The following is a 22,874-nucleotide window of genomic DNA, read 5'->3' as shown; positions in this document are numbered from 1 at the left end:
GTGGCCCCTGACTATTCTACACAAAATTTTTACTTACTTTTCCCATCAATATTATTAATAACTAAACTGTTTGATCCTATTATAGATTGTCACAGATACATTGCTTTAGCCATGTTGAATTTTTAATTCTAAAAAACCCTCAAAGACTGCCACTTAAGCAACAAGTATTGTTTTGGAATATAGTGGTGTCAAAGCTCATTGAATATTTCCTCCAGGAAACTGTCCTGTAAGTCACAAAGCTGGCCATCCCATAAAAGTCTCAGTGTTTTTTTTTTCTACAAACTTATTTGTATGCTCCTTTTAATACCATATGTCTTTAAAATATGCCTTATAGTGGTCCAGGAGGTGGCACAGTGGATAAAGCATTGGATTCCTAACCATGAAGTCCTGAGTTCGATCCCCAGCAGCACATGTACCAGAGTGATGTCTGGTTCCTCCTCTCCTCCTGTCTTTCTCATGAATAAATAAGTAAATTCTTTTTAAAAATATGCCTTATAGCACATACATCTATTATTATAAAGTAAGCATCTACAGTTTCGTGTCCATGAATTTTCCATATCTACAAACAGTTTTCTATATGTGTCATATTCACTGATTTTTTTTTTTTTTTTTTTACTCAGTACTATATCTCCATGAACCACATGGTCATTAAAGAACCATTCCAGGGGCTGGGTGGTGGTGCACCTGGTTAAGCACACATGTTACAATGTGCAAGGAAGGAACAGGGTTCAAGCCCACGGTCCCCACTTGCAGGAGGAAAGCTTCAGGAGTGATGAGGCAGCACTGCAAGGGTCTCTCTCTCTCCATATCCACACATATATTCCCCTTCCTCTAGATTTCTCTCTTCATATCCACACATATCTTCCCCTTCTTCTAGATCTCTCTCTCCACATCCACATGCCGGGGGCCAAGGCCTTAGCTAAGTCTCTCATATAGCCAGTGAGAGGACATTCCGACCATTGGAACTGAGATTACCATCTAGCTGTTTGGAAAGTCGCTCACCCACCTCCCTCCCCCACTACCTTAGCAGAACTTCCTCATTGTTTGTGCTTATATTGTGGCTGCAAAATAAAATTTTCAGAGCTTGATCAGACCTCCTGTCTTGCTCTCGTTCTTCGTGTCTCTTGTCCCCTCCATTCTCTCGCCCCCTACCCTAGGTCTCCGTCAAGAGACCCCGCAGGCCGGGGCATCCACACATATATTCCCCTTCCTCTAGATTTCTGGCTATCTTCATAAGATAAAAACAAATGATAAAAACATTTTAAAAAAATAACCATTCCAAACTTGCAGCTATGCCTTTAAATAAAATAATAGCAAAACTGTATATACGGAGAGATTTTACTACCAAGGCTAATAAAATTTTAGTGGACAGACTATATTGGTATAGGGTTGTTCTTGATCTTATCACAATTTCCATCCATTTCTATGAATGTAGGGCTGAGATCCTTTAAACTTACCTAAGTATTTCGGATAAAAATATTCCTAGAAGGAAAAAAAAAAAAAGAAATTAGCAAGCCTAGATTTCAGTATAGACTTAAACTTACTGTTATTATATCGATACTTTAATGCCACTTCCATACCACTTTTATTCTATAGGTAAGTATATCATTATTAATAAGCTAATAAAGTCAATAATGTCCTTAATCTTATAAATCTATCACCCAATTAATTCATGTTTCAAAAATTAACCTGAGTAGAGGCTCCATTTAAGGTGTTAATTATAATCACACTTGCACACTTCTTGTTTATATTTTAATTCCTTTTAAACCTAAAAATGTTGTAGAGGGGGGAGTGAAACGTTTCAAAGAGCAACCCCAAAGATCAAAAGTCCTTGCTTTTGTAAGAGTTAATTGAGGTTTCTAACTATGAACAAGCAGTTCCTGCTTACTTACTCTCACCTAGTATCACGGTGCAAGAGCCATGATGGAGGTAAAGGGAATACTTGGTGTATGTCTTCTTCTTCATATCCTATTGGTCATGCAGTTCATCTCAGAAAAAAGTATCTTAGGTGACCCTGAAGTTTAACAAATTTGAAAGTTCAAGGTCACCCTCAACTTTAATCTCAATAGCATTATTTATATTCTTGTTACCCTAGACATTTAAAAAAAAAAATTGTCTCAGGTTGGGATGGGAGTGTGGATTGACCTGTCAAAGCCCATGTTCAGCAGGGAAGCAATTACAGAAGCCAGACCTTCCACCTTCTGTACCCCACAATGATTTTGGGTCCATACTCCCAGAGGGTTAAAGAATAGGAAAGCTTAAAAAAAAAAAAAAGAATAGGAAAGCTTGAGAGTTGGGCGATAGCACAGTGGGTTAAGCGCACATGGCGCGAAGCACAAAGACTGGCTTAAGGATGTCAGTTCAAGGCCCCGGCTCTCCACCTACAGGGGAGTCGCTTCACAGGTGGTGAAGGAGGTCTACAGGTATCTATCTTTCTCTCCCCCTCTGTCTTCCCATCCTCTCTCCATTTCTCTCTGTCCTATGCAACGATGACAACAACAGCAGTAATAACTACAACAATAAAAAAACAAGGGCAACAAAATGGAAAATAAATAAATAAATTAAAATTAAAATTAAAAAAAGAATAGGAAAGCTATCAGGGGAAGGGGTGGGATACAGAGTTCTAGTGGTGGGAATTGTGTGGAGTTATATCCCTCTTATCCTATGGTTGTCAGTGTTTCCTTTTTATAAATAAAAATTTTTTTAAAAAAGCTTCTGTCTCAAAGTTGAAAAATAAGAAATGAAAACACAAAGCAGAACTTGGACTGGGTTTGGTGTATTACATCAAAGTAAAAGACTCTGGAGGGTTCAGGTCCTGGGACACGTTGGCAGAAGATGACCTAGAGGGGGTCAGATTGTTATGCAGAAAACTGAGAAATGTTATACATGTACAAACTACTGTATTTTACTGTTGACTGTAAACCATTAGTCCCCTCAATAAAGGGGAAAAAAAAAAACCAAACCTTTGTCTCTCGGGAAATAAGTGGACTAAAGATAAAGTCTAGGAAACCCATACTTCTGGATTAGGTTATTATTTATTAATTTGAAAACAAATGCATTTTAAAGGTGTAAATTCTAACTCCAGATATCACAAAGTAGGCTAAGGAAACAGCTAAGGATTATTGAATGAATTAACATATACTCACTGAACACAAAATTGTAATAGATTCTTCACTTTACTATGAATGAATTCACTTCAACAGAGCACCTATTATATATTAAGCTCTAGATTAAAGGGTGTTGATTTGTAAAGACTGGATAAAAATTGCAGTGTGTTAATTTAATAAATCCCAATGATAACAAACCAAACAGCACACACACACTCACATGTCCCCCTCCCTCTTTCTCTATCTCTCTGAAAGGACTCCCACCCTATACCCAGGACTATCACATTTAATTTGAGAGAAAGACGGTATATGTCACCATAGGTAGTAGCTGAGACAATCACAAGAAGCAGATCACATGGCAGCATGAATGAAAAAGCTAAGACATAAAGTACCCAGCTGATGTTAGGACAATGATCTACAAGAAGTAACGGAGATGCCCACTTATATTAGAATCAATATGCACAACCAAGAGAAATGGAGAAACTAACAAAAGGAAAACCCCTAAACTTTAAAGTCTCTGAACTTTGTTGTAGAAGCTCTGTTTCCTGGCCTGCCTGCTCCTCCCCATCATGGGGCATATTACTGCCTGTTTTCACTGTCAGCACCCTTACATCCCACACTTCTGCTTCTGCCTAATAAAACCCTGACCCATTTCACTGTTGAGGGTTTGAATCCTCAAATTCTTTCTCAAAGCATAAACAAAAAGTGAGTCAGCATGTTGACACCCAGACCCCAACAACACATAAAGTCCATGTAATCAATACTATCTGCTAATCGTACGATGTCAATACTATCTGCTAATCATTAAGATGCGACTGATTTATATTCTTTGCATCAGTGCTTCTCTTAGAAGTTCACCTTTGGAGGCTTGGTGGTGGCGCACCCTACAGAGAGTATGAATGTTACAGTGTACAAGGATCGAGGTTCAAGTTCAGTCCTCTCATCTCAACCTGCAGCAATGGAAGCTTCATGAGCAGTAAAGCAGTGCTGTAGGTTTCTCTCTCTCTCTCTCTCATTTATTTTATTACCACTATGGTTCCTGCACTATGAACCCACCTCTCCTGGTAGCCTTATTTTTTTTTTCCATTTTTATTTGACAAGACAGAGAAAAATTGAGAGGGGAAGGAGACAGAAGCAGACCTGAAGGTGGGGAGCAGGAGCTCAAACCTGGGTCCTTGAGCACCGTGATAAGTGCACTTAACCAGCGACACCACCTTCTAACCCCACTTTCTCTATTTCTCTCACTTTCTTGCTCCCTCCCTCTCTGCCCCCCCCCATTTCTTTCTGTCTCTATCCAGAATTTAAAAATAAAAATTCCAAAAAAAGTTCAACTTTTTTTTAAGGTACTTCCTCCTGAAATGCTTCAATGATAATTACATGTGAAAGGTGATCATCACAATCATCAGCTTGAAAAAGAAATACAGACCCATGCTGGCCAAAGTCCCTTTGCAATCAAACCTCTGCATGTACTGACATACTAGTTCTCATGCATTCTTACCGTTTCAGGCTCATTTTCAAAGACCTCCCTAGCTTCTTCTTTATTGCACAGCTCCTCAATGCATTCTCTTTCAAGGTTACCCTTTTTGGTTTCTTCAAACATTGAATTTGCACGACGTTTCCTAGCCAGGACTTGTGAAGCATGCTGCTTTGTCAAAACTAAAGGAAAAATAAAGTCTATATAAGAAATCTTCCATTTGTTACCCAAAGTATGTAATTTTACTAAAAATGAGAATTAAAATCACTATATATGAATTGTATGTGGTATCATTGTATTTAAAAGTACTAATATTTGGGGGTCAGGCGGTAGTGCAGTGGATTAAGCACATAAGGCACGAAGCAAAGACCGGTGTAAAGACCCCGGTTCCAGCCCCCGCTCCCCATCTGCGGGGGGTCCCTTCACAGGCGGTGAAGCAGGTCTGCAGGTGTCTTTCTCCCCCCCCCCATCTTCCCCTCCTCTCTCCATTTCTTTCTGTGCTATCCAACAACAATGACAGCAATGACAACAATAACAAAAATAACAACAAGAGCAACAAGGGCAACAAAATGGAGGAAAATGGCCTCCAGGAGCAGTGGCTTCACAGTGCCAGCAATAACCTTGGAGTTATTAAATAAAAATAATTTATGGAGGGTAGATAGCATAATGGTTATGCAAACAGACTCTCATGCCAGAGGCTCCAAAGTCCCAGGTTCAATCCCCTGTTCCACCATAAGCCAGAGCTGAACTTCTGGTAAAAATAAAATAAAATAAAATAATAGTTAAAAAAGAAATGCATACATCTATATGGGTCAGCATTCGGTTCGTTCAAGTTTAAGTTTAAAAAAATGTACTAACATTTAAAATTAGTATGGTTAAATTTCAAAAAACACATCAGTAATTTAATAATTCAAAGAGCAAATATGTTATACAGCTACAGTAAGTTATACATAACTGCACAAATTATTCAAGTTCATGCATGAAGTCAAAAGTACCAAACAAGATTTAATGTTTATTATAACTATATAGACAATATAGTTTGGGGGGGCAGTTAAGTACACATGTATTACCAAGCACAAGGACCTGGGTTCGAGCCCTCACTCCCCACCTGCAGGGTGTCCACTTCTCTCGCAGTGAGGCAGGTCTACAGGTGTTTATCTTTCTCTACCTCTCTCTGTATCTCCACTCTCTCTCAATTCTCTCTGTATTAGCTAATTAAAAAGAAAAAAAGAGGGGGGGAGGAAAAATGGCTACCAGGAGCAGTGGTTCTGTAGTGCTGGCATCCAGCCCTAGTAATATGCCTGGTGGCAATTAAAAAAAACTGGGGGAGGGGGGAGATACAGGTCCAAGAAGGATTCAGAGGACCCAGTGGGGGTTGTATTGTTAAATGGGAAACTGGGAAATGTTACGCATGTACAAACTATTGTAATTACTGTTGAATGTAAAACATTAATTCCCCAATTAAAAAAAAAAACTGGGGTGCTGGGCAGTAGCACAGTGGGTTAAGCGCACATGGCGCAAGACACACGGACTGACGTTAAGGATCCCTGGTTTCCCACCTGCAGGGGTGTCGCTTCAAAAGCGGTGAAGCAGGTCTGCAGGTGAAAAAAAATTTTTTTTTAATTTAAAAAGAGAATATAGTTTGCATTTTTAAGACCATGGTTAGACCTCCCATAAATACTTTGCAATGTTCTGGTCTGTTTGTCTCTACTCACAAGGTAAGTAAGCAAATCTTTAAGAAATAAGGCTATAAATATTATGTCTTAGATCTAAAATTTTAAAATAAAGGACTGTAGAAAGAGACAAGAAAGTGGTCCGGGAGGTGGTGCAGTGATAAAGCTTTGGACTCTCAAGCATGAGGTCCCAAGTTTGATTCCCAGAAGCACATGTGCCAGAGTGATGTCTTTCTCTCTCCTCCTATCTTTCTCATAAATAAATAAAATATGTAAAACGAAAAAGAAAGAAAAGAAAGAGACAAGATATATAATTAAAAAATGCTTTGACAATTTGGTTCAAAGTCCTGTTGTCTACAGGACTGTCTAAAATGCTGCACTAAAATGTTGTCATGGTAATAATCATGGCACATAAGATTTTTATTTTTTTTTTATCTTTATTTATTGGATAGAGACAGCTAGAAATTGAAAGTAAGAGAGAGAGAATGAGGGAGAGAGACAGACATCTGCAGTACTGCTTCATGACTCGCAAAGCTTTTCCCCTGCAGGTCAGGACTGGGGGATGGAATCTGGGTTTGCACATTGTGACATGTGCATTCAACCAGGTCCACCCCCATCACGACTCACATAAGATATTATTTTAAATCTGTTTTTGCACTATCATCTTTTTGTCCTATTTCTTTTTATTTTTTTTGCTCTTATTCTCAGATACTGTTTTATTTTCTATTTACTTATTTATTTTTATTGTATTAGTAATTTAATATTGATAGACAAAATTACGAGATAACAGGAGTACAACTCCACACCATCCCCACCACCTGAGTTTTGTGTCCCCACTCCCTCCACTGGGAGAACTACAGCAGTTCTCCTAAGGTTGAAGATAGAGGAGTCGACTATTATTTCTACAACTGCCTATCCATATTTGTGTGTACTAGCCAATTTTTTCCCATGGTCCTGTCTTCTCCTCCTTTCTAAGTCACACATACACCTATTACTATATCTGAACGTCCCTTTTTCCTCTTCTCTCTCCAGATCCTGATAAAGTTGGAATTAAGAGCCCTCTGATAATCTTTCCTCTGTCATTTCTCCCCCACTGGGAGTATGAACCAAAACTCTTTTTGGAGTGTAGAAGGTGGGAGATCTGGCTTTTGTAATTGCTTCTCCACTGGGCATGGACGTCGGTCAACAGGTGTATCCATCTATCTATCTTTCCCTAGTGGGGTAGGACTCTGGAGAGGTGGGATTCCAGGACACATTGGTGAAGTTAATCACATTTTTCTTTTCTTTTTCCTCTTTTTCCTTTTCCTTTTTTTCCTTCTTATTTTCTTTCTTTCTTTCTTTTTTTTTTTTACCAGAGACCTGTTCAGCTCTGGCTTATGGTAGTACAAGGGACCTGAGCCTCAGGCATGAGAGTATCTTTGCATAACAATTATTCTATCTACCCCTGTCCCATAATTTTTCTAAATGCACAGTCATACCCCCATTATATACATGAACAAACCAAAATTCAAGTTCATACAGCTGAAGACAGAAGATTTATTTTCTTTTGCATCACCCCACTGACACAAGTCATTTATTTCACTTCTCTGGATCAAGTTTTTGAAGAAATTCTTCGTTAAAATACAGCTATGTTGCTTGAAACATAGCACATTAAGTTCATAAATTTTAGGTTATATTATTGAGTTATGAGTTTGTATGTGTGTGTGCATTTTTTTTTTTAAGAATAATAGTATGACTGGGAGCTGGGTGGTAGCACAGCGGGTTAAGCACAGGTGGCGCAAAGCACAAGGACCGGCGCAGGTATCCCGGTTCAAGCCCCCGGCTTCCCACCTGCAGGGGAGTCGCTTCACAGGCGGTGAAGCAGGTCTGCAGGTGTCTATCTTTCTCTCCCCCTCTCTATCTTCCCCTTCTCTCTCCATTTCTCTCTGTCCTATCCAACAAGGATGGCATCAATAACTACAACAATAAAACAACAAGGGCAACAAAAGAGAATAAATAAATATTAAAAAAAAAAGAATAATAGTATGACTGAGGTCAACAACTGTCCTATAAGCCATTATTTCCCCCCAATAACTGCTTTGGAAAATTAAAGTATAACTGAGAAGGTTTGGAAGTGATTCATCCAATAGTGTACACATAGTACCATGTAGAAGGACCACAGTGTGAACCCTGTCTACTGTATAAAAGTGACAGAAGTGGGGAGATCTTTACAAGTGATTGTGGTATCTCTCTTATCTCTCTCTGTTTCTCAACCTCTATCTAGAGAAAAGAAATGAAAATAGCCACCAGGAACAGAGTTGTAATTGCTGGCAGTAAACCCCAGCAATAGCCTTGGTAGTAAAGGATTAAAAGTATAGGAGCCGAGTAGTGATGTTCCTTGTTGAGTGCACACATTACAATGTGCAAGGACCTAGATTCGATCCTCCATTCCCCACCTGCAGGAGGAAAGCTTTGCCAAGTGGTGAAGCAAGGCTGCAGGTGTCTCTCTGACTCTCTCTCTCTCTCTCTCTCTCCCTCTGCCCTCTCGGTTTCTGTCTGTCTCTATCCAATAAATAAATAGATATTTTTTTAAAAAAAAATAAAAGCATATGGCTGAAAATGTCTGATTTTTTAAACTTACTCAAGTCATCTTTTTATTGTAATAGTGGCAATACATCCCATAGCAGGTTGGACAAAAAGCCATAATATAACCACTGTTCAAATATTTCCTGCAAATTTCCTTTGGAATTATCTTCAGAGACTTCACATGTTGCCCCCCCCCCCGTTTTTTCTGTGAGACAAAACCTAGTTTTGGGGAGCAGAAATTTGATTGTCTTATATCACAAAAAAGTACCTTATTGATAATTGGTATTTCATTATGAAGACAAGAAAGAAAAAAAAAAGAAAAATGGTCGCTGTTCACAGGAAAATTCCTCACTGTTCAACTCAGTTCCACTTTGGCCAAAGGAGAGGAATGTTATTTCCCCAGGACCCCATCTCTATTTAAATGTTCAAACTTGTTACCCTCTGTTCTGGGTAAGAAGGATCACAGATGTCAGGTTGCCCCAAACTAATCAGTTAGATGAGTGTGAGGTAGCCGATGGAAGAAGGTCCAAGTTTTAAGAGAATTCATCTTATGACCTCTTCCATTTTGCTTTCTTGGCCTTTGCAAGTGTATTCTCATATAACTACCTCTGAATTTTAAGTATAATTTAATTTCCTGTCTCTCCTTTCTCCAGGATCTTATCAGGCATTTCAAAATTGAAAGAACAGCCCCTAACGGAATGTGTCAAAGAAGAAAGTCTTTGGCCAGCATTTTATTTGGCAGTGATTGAATCTTTTGTTTCTCCTTGAGTGTGGGACAGGGTCAGGGAAAATAGCTTTCAATATACAAATAAACTACTTCATAATAGTTTGAGAAATTGTGCCTCATATGTCTCAACTCTGGAAATGGTGAGCTTTCCTTAGTCATCACCTGAGAAGAAAAGACTTGCAGATAACAGACCCTCACCTTTAAGGTAGAATGCACCTTAGTCATGTGCAGAGACCCAGATTCTAGGCCCTGGCCACCACAGGAGAGTGCTACACGCAGGAGGAACTTCACAAGGGGGTGAAGCAAGTACTGAGGTGTCTTTCATCTTTCTCCCTATCACTCTTTCTTTTTTTTAAAACTATTTATTTATTTATTTATTCCCTTTTGTTGCCTTGCTGTTTTGTTGTTGTAGTTATTATTGTCATTGTTGGATAGGACAGAGAGAAATGGAGAGAGGAGGGGAAGACAGAGAGAAGGAGAGAAAGGCAGACACCTGCAGACCTGCTTCACCGCCTGTGAAGCCACTCCCCTGCAGGTGGGGAGCCGGGGCTCGAACCGGGATCCTTACACGGATCCTTGCGCTTTGCACCACATGTGCTTAACCCGCTGTGCTACCGCCAGACTACCCTTATCACTCTTTCTGTCTCTTTCCTTTTCTGTCTTTTACCCTCTGTATGAAAATAAAAATGAAAGAAGAAAGAAAAAAGGGAGGTGTGTGGTAGAGAGCTAAAGGTTATGCAAAGAGACTCTCATGTCTAAGGCTCCAAAGTCCCAGGTTCAATCTCCTGCACCATAAGCCAGAGTCAAGCAGTGCTCTGGTGTAAAAGAAAAAAAAAATTTAAATAGATTTAAAAAAAAGTTTATGGAACATGACCCTGATGAATTAAGATTCAATGTGATCACTCTTTCTGCAGCACAGTTCGGCAACAGTGGGAACACCAAATACTGTATTATTTGCAACATAACAGTTAAATATCTGCTGCCATACACTAATGCAATTTTTTATATATTTTCATTCATGTGATGGGTTAAACCTTACGTGAATTAGATTTTAAAAATACTAAGGAAAACTGAAAACAGATTTTAAATAAGGATTAATCTGCCTGTAGGATTATTACCCATTTTCAGAAAAGTGTGTTCACTATAAGAAATTAACACTGTCTATGTGTTACAGTTTTTGAACACATTTTTTTAAATTTTTTTAAAAATATTTATTCCCTTTTGTTGCCCTTTTTTTAATATTTATTTTATTTATTTATTCCCTTTTGTTGCCCTTGTTGTAGCTTCGTTGTGGTTATTGCCCTTGTTGAGGCAATTCGTTATTGGATAGGACAGAGAGAAATGGAGAGAGGAGGGGAAGACAGAGAGGGAGAGAGAAAGACAGACACCTGCAGACCTGCTTCACCGCCAGTGAAGCGACTCCCCTGCAGGTGGGGAGCCGGGGTTCGAACCGGGATCCTTATGCCGGTCCTTGTGCTTTGCGCCACCTGCGCTTAACCCGCTGCGCTACAGCCCGACTCCCCACATTTTTTGTTTTAAGAGCGATGTCTTAGCACTTGCTTTTCTCTGAATTTCACAGTTCTTTTCATACTGAGGACCATACTACCTGACAACTGATTCTTCTCAGATTATACTGGAGGTTAGAAATATTCTGGAGAAAAGGATTCTGTAAAGGTAAACTATAGGGGTCGGGCGGTGGCGCAGCAGGTTAAGCGCATGTGGCACAAAGCGCAGGGACCGGCATAAGGATCCCGGTTCGAGCCCCCGGCTCCCCACCTGCAGGGGAGTCGCTTCACAGGCGGTGAAGCAGGTCTGCAGGTGTCTGTCTTTCTCACCCCCTCTCTGTCTTCCCCTCCTCTCTCCATTTCTCTCTGTCCTATCCAATAACGAATTGCGTCAACAAGGGCAATAACCACAATGAAGCTACAACAAGGGCAACAAAAAGGGGGAAAAAAAAAATGGCCTCCAGGAGCGGTGGATTCATGGTGCAGGCACCGAGCCCAGCAATAAGCCTGGAGGAGGAAAAAAAAAAAAAAAGGTAAACTATATATTGCCTGGGAGGTGATACAATGGATTAAGCATTGGAATTTCAAGTCTGAGGTCTTAAACGCAATGTAGTATCACATGTGAGAGAGTTGATCTTCCAGTGTGGCTTGTTCCCTCTCTCCCCCCTCTCTGAACACACACACACACACACACACACACACACACACATACATATGACATGTCACTCTCTCATAAGTTAATACCTTAAAAAAAAAGTTAACTATGCCTCTGTCCTGCAAGAGGTCTTAGCAATAAATAGGTTGACTAGGGATATTTTTAAAAACTCAAGTATCCTAAGATCTAGAGCAAGTAATGGCTGGGGAGACAGCACAATGGTTATGCAAAAGAATTTCATGCCTGGGAGTCCAGAGGTAGCGAAGCAGGTAAGAGCAGGTGGTGCAAAAAAAAAAAAAAAAAAAAAGGAAAAAAAAAGAAAAGTCATTGGGGCATTTAAAAATGGAACCATGATGAAACAGATCGATAAGTGAGTAGACAAAGAAAGCCTGAACTGTTAAACTGCAACAGAAGTGAAGTGAACCTCTCCTTAACCTAAGATTTAATTTTAACTTTATTTATCAGCTCCTAGTTTATAAAAATGGGGAGGGATCATCCCACTATCTACTATTAAAACATTTGGTTTAACCAAAGCTGGAGAAAGTAATACATTGAACTGTTCCTTCCAAATAACAGGTACTCTATCAAAAAGACAGAATATGCCTTTTATTATGCAGGGGGGGAACTCTTCACTCATTATTTCTTCTCTAATTTGTTATTTTATTTGGAGGAACTCAGATCAGATTTTGGCAAGATATTAAGAGAAACTTTCTAGAGCTCTTTCTTTTCTTCTCTTCACTACCACATAAAGAAAAAAAAATTGGCTTTATTTACTGAGGCTAAGGTCTCTTTTAGACATGCAGTGAAATATCCACACAGACAACTTTCTTTGTCTCCTACATACTAGGCTGCCAAAACACTGATTTGATGTCACATACCAAAAAGTTAAGAGAACAGAAAATGTCTTGTTTGTTTTCTTTGACCTAATTTGTGAAGATGGCATCAATTAATGTTATTAGTTCATTGGTCTGTGCCTATGCCCGTGCTTGAGAAAGCAACAAGCAAGCAGTTGCTGAGTATTTTTAAAGGCAGCAATAAAAGAATTGACTTAGTTACGTTACTGTCTTCCGGATCTCCTCAATAGACAAATTGATGTATACTTAGAGAATTTATAGAGACACTAGGTCTCACTGGTTTCAACTATCAGGATATTATAATTTTCAGAAGATATGTGGAAATAAGACTATTTGGAATATTGCTTGACTAGGTGTTTATAATCTCATACAATTTCTACTAATTCTCTTGGGATTCCTATTGACTTTCTAAGAGGTTCTGTCAATACATAGTTTAAATATCAATGGGATAAATTGATAGTTTTTTAAGAAAAGTAAAGAAAATGATTGGGAGGCCAGGCAGTAGTGCACCTGGTAGAGCGCACATGTTACAATGCACAAGGACCCAGCTTCCAGTCCCCCAGTCCTCACCTGCAGGAGGAAAGCTTCATGAATGGTGAGGCAGTGCTGCAGGTGTCTCTCTTCCTCTCTATCCCTCCCTTCCCTCCCGATTTCTGACTGTCTCGACCCAATAAGTAAAGATAATTTAAAAATTTTTTAAAAAGTAAAAAGGAAGTCAGGCGATAGCGCAGCGGGTTAAGCGCACATGGCACAAAGCACAAGGACTGGCTTAAGGTCCCCAGTTCGAGCCCCCAGATCCCCACCTGCAGAGGAGTCGCTTCACAGGTGGTGAAGCAGGTCTGCAGGTGTCTATCTTTCTCTCCCTCTCTCTGTCTTCCCCTCTTCTCTCCATTTCTCTCTGTCCTATCCAAACAACAACATCAATACAAAAACAATAACTACAACAATAAAACAAGGGCAACAAAAAAGGAATAAAATATTTTTTTTAAATTGTCAAAAAAAATTATAAAAAAAAGTTATAGTATACACTAACATATATGAAGCAGTAAGCTCAGAGTACAGCCACAATAAACACCAAAATTCATCTGCCTGTAAAAAATAAATAAGTAAATATAAAGGAAATAAAGAAAAGTTCATCTGTATGCATGACTCTAACAAGAAACCACAAGTCATAAGACTTAAGTAACTAGATGTTTGTCTTGTTACGGTTTCAGGTTGGAAAATCCGAAATCAAGGTTCTAGAAGATTCAGTTCCCAGGTAAAACTCTTTTTTCCTAATTTGAAAAATTTGCATTCTTGCCCTTTCCTCAATGCATACATGCTTGTGTACTAAAAGAGTATTCCTTCTTATAAGGATATTGACCATAGAACAAGGTACTGCCCTTAAGGCCTCATTTAACCTTACTTAATTCTTAGAGTGCTCTTTCCAAATATAGTCACAACTGGGAATTATTATTTCAGCATATGAATGTGTATGTGTGGCGGGGTGGGTAGGTGGAAATAGCACTTAAAATCTTGCCATGCAGAAAACAAATACCACTACTTTTACTACTATGGAAAGGAAAAGGTCTTTTTCCTTTTTTACAGCTTCTTTTTAGTTTATTGAACAGGACTTACACTCCTTCCCCAGTTACATTATGATCCTAGTAAGAGAATAAAAAGAAGGACGAGGAGGGGGAGGGGTAGGAGGAAGAGAAGGAGAAGGAGAAGGTGAAGGAGGACAAGGAGAAGGAGAAGGTGAAGGTGAAAGAGGAGGAGAAGGAGAAGAAGAACCCACAACAGTTGAAAGAAGGAGAAGTCATTGTTAGATAAGTGATTCAAACAAATTCCCCAAACTGGAAAGCAAACGATAGCCTTTCAAGGAATAAAGCAAAAGTACATCAGCAGACATTATTCCTCATGCTCTGTCCTTGCCATAAATGTCACTCAGTTCCAGCAACATCATACTTTAGGATAAATGTTACTAGAAATAAAATTGGCGTATGTATTGACACTTCTCCTAGAGGAATAAACATCTAATTTCTGAGGTAAATGTTCATAATGGAATACAATGCGACTAAGTCTTTTGTGTACTTTCTTTGCTTGACGCTATTCAATACATACATAGAACTGAGTTGTAACTTCCATGCAAAACCTGTTAAGAGGAAGTATATCTCCTCTATGGCTCTATTTTCTCTCAGGGACATTGAAGGCCATGTCGCCATATGGTAGCTTAAAGATGGACTAGATTTATACAAACCACATTAGACATTATATGATAGAGAAATAAACTCCTGTTTTACTAAGCCTTTAAGACTTGGTGATTTAGAGATTAATTTGCAGATTTGGAGATTAAAGAGTTATCACTCCAGTAGAAAATTTTATCCTAATGTAAGATTATGGCAATTCTGAATTAATGCCTATAGTAGAGGTTATTTAATAATATGCTAATATGACCCTTTGAATCTAAAAATCAAACAACTCTAGCAAGAACAGAGAACTAAGTAAATAATATCCCACATAGATACATACGGTACAGTATTTTTTTTCTTCAATTAAAAAAAATCAGGAAAGCAAAAGCAAAAACAAAGAACTCTAGATATATTTAGAATAGTATAGAATAAGAATAGAGAAAGTAATTTATTTATTTATTTATTCATGAGAAATGATAGGAGAAAGAGAAAGAACCAGAGTGGTACATGTGCTGCTGGGGATTGAACTTGGGACTTCATGCTTGAGTGTCCAAAGCCTTATCCACTGCGCCACCTCCTGGACCACTAGAAAATAATTTTCTAAATTATCATCAAATGTAATGAAAGTCGATGTCCTAGAAAACTTTACCTACTATGCTAATCCATGACTCTCCCAACAACCAAAAATAAAAGTCTCAAGTACCCAGCTTGAGGATCCACTAGCTAGGTCATCTAGAATAGCTAGAGAAAAGAAAGTGTCTTCAGGGGGTGGGGCGGTGGCGCAGTGGGTTAAGCGCATGTGGTGCAAAGCGCAGGGACCGGTTCGAGCCCCCGGCTCCCCACCTGCAGGGGAGTCGCTTCACAGGCGGTGAAGCAGGTCTGCAGGTGTCTGTCTTTCTCTCCCCCTCTCTGTCTTCCCCTCCTCTCTCCATTTCTCTCTGTCCTATCCAACAACGAACAACATCAACAATGGCAATAGTAATAACCACAACGAGGCTACAACAAGGGCAACAAAAGGGGGGAAAAAAGGCCTCCAGGAGCAGTGGATTCATGGTGCAGGCACCCAGCCCAGCAATAACCCTGGAGGAAAAAAAAAAAAAGAAAGTGTCTTCCACATGAGGGACTCTCATATGAAGAGAACACAGGCATGGTCCTTTTTGGAAAGAAAGGCAGGGAAAGATTAGTCGGAAAAACAGATATGGATATTTCCAGACCATGAATCTTGTTTACAAGCTTCAGGTCACAGAAATAGAAAAGACAAAAAGTGTTAGTGTAGTCAATGTTTAGAAGCCAATAAATAAATAAATAAATAAATAAAGACACCAACTTCCATGTTGTTAGGAGGGTCATGTAGTAGGGACCATGTAAGTCTTCAGGAGTGAAGACGTTCAAGTTCCATAGCTGCCAATAATTAATAAATCTAGAAGACTCCAAGCTGCAAATGAGATTTCAGCTGTAGTTGGAACCCTTGATTTCAGCCTTATGCCTTTGGATTTGCATTTGGTTTTCTCACTATGTTGTCCCCCGTGGCTCCCCATACTATGTAACCAGAAGATAAACTGTACTGTTGTAAGATAGCAATTTTGTGTGATTTCTTATACAACAATCAAAATGTAACACTGAGAGGCATTTAAGTGTATTAATAATGCTGATTTCATTCTATGTACTGCCAGGTAATGGGGTCAGCTTTAGTCAGTTGGCTTGGCATCTAATCCCATCTGAGACAAAAACTTGGAATGCATTAAATAGCATTGACATGTCTTCTCATATTGTAAAATAATTCAAAAGACGAGAAGGGGGCAGAGAGCCATGGTGTAACAACTTACTTTCAAAGAGGTTTACTCTCCTGAAAATTATAATGATATAACAGATATTACCTCAGAGGAAAAATAATAAAAATTAGATAAATCTAACAGGGCAGCAAGAAAGCTTACTTGAGACAGTGCCTACTTTTTCATGCTGAAACTTGGTCCCCACTGCATTGGAGGAAACGTCCATACTGTGGTGTCCTCCTCTCTTTCCCTCTGTCTCTGCCTCTCAAAAAAAAAAAGTCAGCCCAGAGCCGTAAAGACCTGGAGATGATAAAATAAATAAACAATAAATCCCACAAAATTAAAACAAACTAAAGAAGCAACTACAAAGACTTCATTGGGATAAATTTCTAAAAGTACAAAAAGCACTATTTCTTTCTTTTCTTTCTTAACCAGAGCACTACTCAGTTCTGGTTTATGATGGTACATGGGATTGAACCAGGAACTTTATAGAGCCTCAGGCATAAAAGTCTCTTTGCTATCTTTGCTATATGCTATCTACTCACCCTCCCACCCCCAGCCAATCTATTTCTTCAAAACCAAAGCTGGAGGCTGGGCAGTAGCGCAGAGGGTTACGCGCGCACATGACGCAAAGTGCAAGGACCAGCATAAAGAGCTAGGCTCAAGCCCCTGGTTCCCCACCTTGCGGGGGGGGGGGGGGTGGGGGGGGAGTGGGCGCTTTACAAGTGGTGAAGCAGGTCTATCTTTCTCTTCCCCTCTCCATCTCCCCTCCTCTCTAGATTTCTCTCTGCCCTATCCAACAACAACATCATTAAATGACAACATGGGCAACAAAATGGGAAAAAAAATGGCCTCCAGGAAAGTGGATTACTAGTGCAGGCACTGAGGCCCAGCAATAACCGTGAAAGCAAAAAATAAAAAATAAATAAAATTAAAATCAAAGTTCACACACAATGTAAAGGTAGAAGTGGAAAACATACTTATAATGGTTTGATATTTAGTGAGTGACAGGGCTGGTTTTCTTCCTTCTAATAATGGTGAAATTTTGGGAGACGGGCGATAGCGCAGTGGGTTAAGCACACATGGTGTGAAGCGCAAGGATAGGCCCAAGGATCCCGGTTCGAGCCCCCGGCTCCCCACCTGCAGGGGAGTCGTTTCACAGGCGGTGAAGCACGTCTACAGGTGTCTATCTTTCTCTCTTCCCCTCTGTCTTCCCCTTCCTCTCTGCATTTCTCTGTCCTACTCAACAATGATAACATCAACAACAACAGCAATAATAAATACAACAACAATAAAAAAGATTTAAAAAAAAGAATCGTAAAATTTTAATTCCTGTTATTTGTGAATATGAGCTCACTTAGAAAAGGAACTTTGCAGATGATCAAGTTAAAAAGAGTTTCATAAGGATGGTGTCCTTATCAAAATCAGAAATCTGGAACAGAGACAGACATGTACAAAAGGAAGATGATGAAAATGCTTGGGGTGGGGGCGAGTCTATCTACAAGCCAAGGAATCAGAGGCCACCAGAAAATAGGAGAGGAGCATGGAACAGATTCTTCCCCACAACCCTCAGAGGGAACTATCCCTGCTGACACATTAATCTCAAACTGCTAAGTCTCTAGAACTGAGATAATAAACTCTATTGTTTAAGCCACCAACTTGTAGGACTTATTTTGTGGTAGGCTTAAGAAACAAGTTCAACAACTTATTCTCAATTTTTGTTCTTATCCCTCCCATTTAGCATTTGAAAAAGCAGGGAGGAACACATCTAGAAGGGGTACTCATATTGCCCACTGAGTCGGAAGGAAGGAAGGAAGGAAGGAAAGAAGGAAGGAAGGAAGGAAGGAAGGAAGGAAGGAAGGAAAGAAAAAGAGAGATTATACTGGGAGGACAACAACTCCCACCAGAGTAATTATTGAACACAGCAGAAATTCTAAGAGAAAAATGGGGGTGGGGGTGTGGCATAAACATCCATAGATAGAAATAGCAAGGATGAAATTCTTGGTGAATAAGAATGTGGTTCATTTAATTGAGCAGGCCAAAACAAATAAAACCACAAGAGGCTACTTAAAAGCTAGAGACGTATAGAAGTAAAAACTGGATAGTAAAAGAGGAAGACATGAGTATTAGCTCAAATTTGAAACCAAGAAAGACAGTTAAGTTGATCTTAAAAGTCATCTTATAACAAGTCCTAACACACAAGTTCCTACTTATCACCTTATCAAACACCCAAGTTCCTAGTTTCCCTAGAATGGCTGTTAGCATGCCATTCAGTCATGTAGATACAATTTCTTTATTATTAAAAAAAAAAGATATTGAGCTAGATGATATTATTTATTTCCTTGTGCATTATAATCTGTGTGCTCAACCAGATGTGCCACCACCAACCTTCAAGCTAAATGTTTTTGTTTTTGTTTTTCTCCAGGGTTATCACTGGGCCTACAAATCCACTATTCCTGGCTGACATATTTTTTTCTTTCCATTTTATTGGATAGGACAAAGAGAAATTGAGAGAGAAGGGGGAAATAGAGAAGGAGAGAGAAAGATACTTGCAAACCTGCATCCCTGTGATGCTTCTGGGGCTCCAACCACATCCCTATGCAGGTCCTAGAGCTTAGTACTGTGTGCACTCAACCAGGCGCACCATTCCCCAGTTCCCCTCTAGATTCTTACTCTCTCAAAACTAAAACAATGGTTTGGCAACTTTTTGCTTTATATAGAACTGTATTTCTATGAACTGAACAGTGAATTAGAGGTAAAATACTTAAAGAGTAAAAAAATCTCATCCTACTTGAATTTTCTCATCAGTTGACCAAGATACACTCTTTGCTTAGATCCTATAAAAATGTAATCTCGGGGCCGGGTGGTGGCGAACCCGGTTGAGCGCACATGTTACAGTACTCAAGGACCTGGGTTTGAGCCCCCAGTCCCCACCTGCAGGGGTAAAGCTTTGTGAGTGGTGAAGCAGTGCTACAGGTGTCTCTCTGTCTGTCTCCCTCTCCATCACCCTTTAGATTTCTAGCTGTCTCTATCCAATAAATAAAGATAATAAAAACAAACAAATAAATAAATAAATAAATACAAGAAAATGTACTCTCTATAAAATGAAGAACATAACACAACCCTATGATGATAAGCAGCTAGTGTGGCAAACCACGTTTTCTTTCATCTCTCTAAAGCATTAGTTACTAGACAATTACTTAACTGTCCTAATGAACTATATAGATAACGAGCTCTATATAGATATAGTTAGCCTACTACACACTACAAATAAGTTGAATAATAGTAATTTGAACATTAAAAGTTCTATTACAACTCTTCAGAATAAATGCAATAAGGAATGTTTTGCTAGTCTTTCAATGAGAATGTTCAAACATCCTATTCATCCTGATAACTAATTAATAAAAAACTAATGGGACGTTAGCAAATTCTATTTAATTCTTCTTAAATTGATGTCCTTATAAAATCTACATTGGGTGGTTCAGGAGGTGGCACAGTAGATAAAACATTGCACTCTCAAACATATAGTACTGAGTTCTATCCCCAGCAGCACATGTACCAGAGTAATCTATGTCTCTTTCTCTCACTCCTTCTATTTTTCTCATAAATAAATAAATAAATAAAATCTTCAAAATAAAATAAATCCTCGTTGGAAATTTAAGTAACCAAAATTTAGTTTATCTCTCCCATGCCATTTCCTGAGAATAAGACATAGCTGCAGTATGTTTAATCAATGAGCATGTTTAAACTTTTGCATACCAACTAAATGACAATGAAAATACACTAAATGTCTTGTTATACCTCACGTTTTTCAGAGAAAACTCAGTCTCCTGCCTTGACTCAAAGTAAGGGACCATAAAGAGCTGAAAATACAAAGATAATGTATATATTTTAAAAACCTAGCTCAGACCAGTGGCTCTCCATTTCAAAAATCCTCAGTACAAAATGATCTGAGAAAAGTTAGTCTGAACTGTCCTTTGATTTCAAGGTTAGAAAATAGCATCTGTCCACAGGTCTGTAAACCCACAGTCATCCCACAACAATTCATTTGTCAATGTTGAGATAAGCAAACCAAGCTCAAAGTCCAGACATTGCAAAAGGGAGGTAAGGTTATAGGAAGGGGTGTTGGTAGGAAAAAGGCTCTTGTACAAAGGGATGGCTAAGGGGGTTGCCTATTCCTCTGAATTCTTATGGAATATACTCACGCCTGTCCTTTGGGAACTTTTTAGCCTTTGGGGTGCAAATGGACAGGTGTTCTAAATCCTCCCGGGAGGCTCTGTCTTGTAATCAACACGTGATGTCCAGATTAAGGCAAATATTGACCTGCCCCACCATTACACAGTCGCCCGTTAGATTCAGGGCAGCTTCCATCAGCTTGTCAGGACTTCAGGGAAACTTTCCAGAAAGCAACAATCCTAGAAATGAAAACTACCTCTGGCGCTCATAGGTCAGCCTGGGAAAACGGGAAGATGCGACGCTCTAGGTTACTCACAGTTGGCCTCCGAGACGGGAAGTACTAAGGCGAGGCATGCCAGCAGCACCCCGCAGCGCCCACCCAGGACCCTCATCACGAAGCGGCCCGCACACAGTGCAGCGCAGCGCAGGGGAGCAGAGCGTGGTCACAGCCCGGAGCTGAGAGCCCGTGCCCCGCGGAGCTGCGAGTCTCCCCGCGGCTCTCCCAGGACTGTGGCGCAGGCACTGGAGAGGCTGCCCCAGGGCAGAACAGCGGGAGTCTGGGTGGGGATGGGGGTGGGGGGAGGAGAGGGGGTGGGGGGAGCGCCCGCTCCCAGCACCCAGCCCCCAGCCACAGACTTGGGAAGTGATCGCTAGGACATTTCCAGGAAGCTTTTCAGAGTTGGAGGCTGGGCTCTGGGAGGGTGTTGGAGGCCTATCAACACACTGCAAACATCCTTCCTTGCCCATTCCCCAACTCCAGAGTTTCCCTTCCTCCTCAACTGACAATGAAGTTTACCGAGGGGAAGGACAAACACAGCCAGAGAAATCTCCCCGGGAGCTGGGATGGAAGGCTGAGTGGCCAAGAGAACTTTAATGACTGAAAAAAAAAAAAAAAAGGCAAAAATAGTTAGGTTTAGAAGGGAAATCTTGAGAGGTGAGGATATTAACCAAAATCAAGATGTAAATAAGGGCACTGGGAAGGCTACAGTAAATGCAGACAGTAGAAACAAAACAGAAACAAATGGAAAAGTTGTGACCATCCGCATATGTTTTGCCGCTGAGATTCTCTCATGTATGGTGTTTAAAAGAAAAAAACACAAACAAACAAAAAACAGAGCAGACTTCTGGGCCAGGCTCAATGGATGGAGCACAGACCCTGGGTTTCCACAACAAAGTTAATACCTGGGTGGAGTGGTGTCCTGGGTGTGACTGGCTTTATCATTAAATCAGTCAATTAAATAATACAGACAAAAAGAGGGGGACAGGTGGAGGGGCACCTGGTTGAGCTCACATGTTACAATGTACAAGGGCCCGGGTTCAAGCCCCTGGTCCCCACCTGCAGGGGGAAAGCTTTGCAGGTGGTGAAGCAGGGCAGCAGGTGTCTCTTTCCCTCTCTATCTTTTCCCCCTTTGTTTCTGGCTGTCTCTATCCAACAAATTAAGATAAAAGAAAAAAGAAAAAAGTTTTAATAATTAAAATTAGACAAAAAGAGAGAAAGAGGAAAAACAACTATAGCACTCACTATGTAGTGCAGTTCTTCTTCTTCTAGCATTTGCCCTTCTTCCGTAGCCAGTCAACAACATCAAGTTGAGCCTGATGAAAAGTTTCGAGACCTCCTTTGAATCTGGAGAGGTGGCAGTCGTTGACTATGTGGGTCATAGTCTGTCTGGAGCCGCAGGGGCAGTTCGGGTCGTCTCTGGCTCCCCAGCGATGGAACATAACGCGCAACGGTCATGGCCTGTTCCATAGCGATTGAGGAGGGCCCAGTCATAACGTGCTAGGGCAAAGCCGGGTTGACGCTTGCAGGGGTCTGTGATGAGGTGTTTGTTCTTGACCTCAGCTGACTGCCAACTCTGTTTCCAAGAGTCTGGAACAGAGAAGTTCAGTGTAGGCGTAGGGGACCAGATTGGGTGACGAGATGTCAAGCTTTGCACAGGGTGGGCGAAGATATCCGCGTATATTGGCAGGTCCGGTCGACGTGGAAAATGAACTTAGATGATGCCGCATCCCGACGAATATCTGGCGGGGCGATGTTGCTAAGAACTGGCAGCCATGGAACCGGGGTGGAATGGATGGTTCCAGAAATTATCCTCATGGAGGAATATAATTTGGAATCGACCAAGTGGACATGAGGGCTACGGAACCATACGTAGTGCAGTGGGTAAAAACATCAAATTCTCAAGCATGAGGTTCCC

At 40.2% G+C, this 22,874-nt stretch overlaps 1 protein-coding gene across 1 annotated transcript in view; it reads right to left on the bottom strand.

Annotated features, from left to right (window-relative positions):
• The window catches only part of PROS1 (protein S), a 74,699-nt gene extending 53,443 nt beyond the window's left edge, over positions 1-21,256 (bottom strand). The window contains exons 1-3 of the mRNA XM_007532541.3: positions 20,996-21,256; positions 4,606-4,763; positions 1,458-1,482 (exon numbers count right to left, since the gene is read on the bottom strand). Coding sequence (XP_007532603.1) covers positions 1,458-1,482; positions 4,606-4,763; positions 20,996-21,071 — 259 coding nt within the window. The 5' untranslated portion in view covers positions 21,072-21,256. The remainder of the gene's footprint in view (positions 1-1,457; positions 1,483-4,605; positions 4,764-20,995) is intronic.
• Positions 21,257-22,874: the final 1,618 nt, after the last annotated feature.

Source organism: Erinaceus europaeus, chromosome 14, assembly GCF_950295315.1.
Source record: "Erinaceus europaeus chromosome 14, mEriEur2.1, whole genome shotgun sequence".
In the NCBI taxonomy this organism is placed as follows: Eukaryota; Metazoa; Chordata; class Mammalia; order Eulipotyphla; family Erinaceidae; genus Erinaceus; species Erinaceus europaeus.
This window is presented reverse-complemented; position numbering and strand designations above follow the sequence as displayed.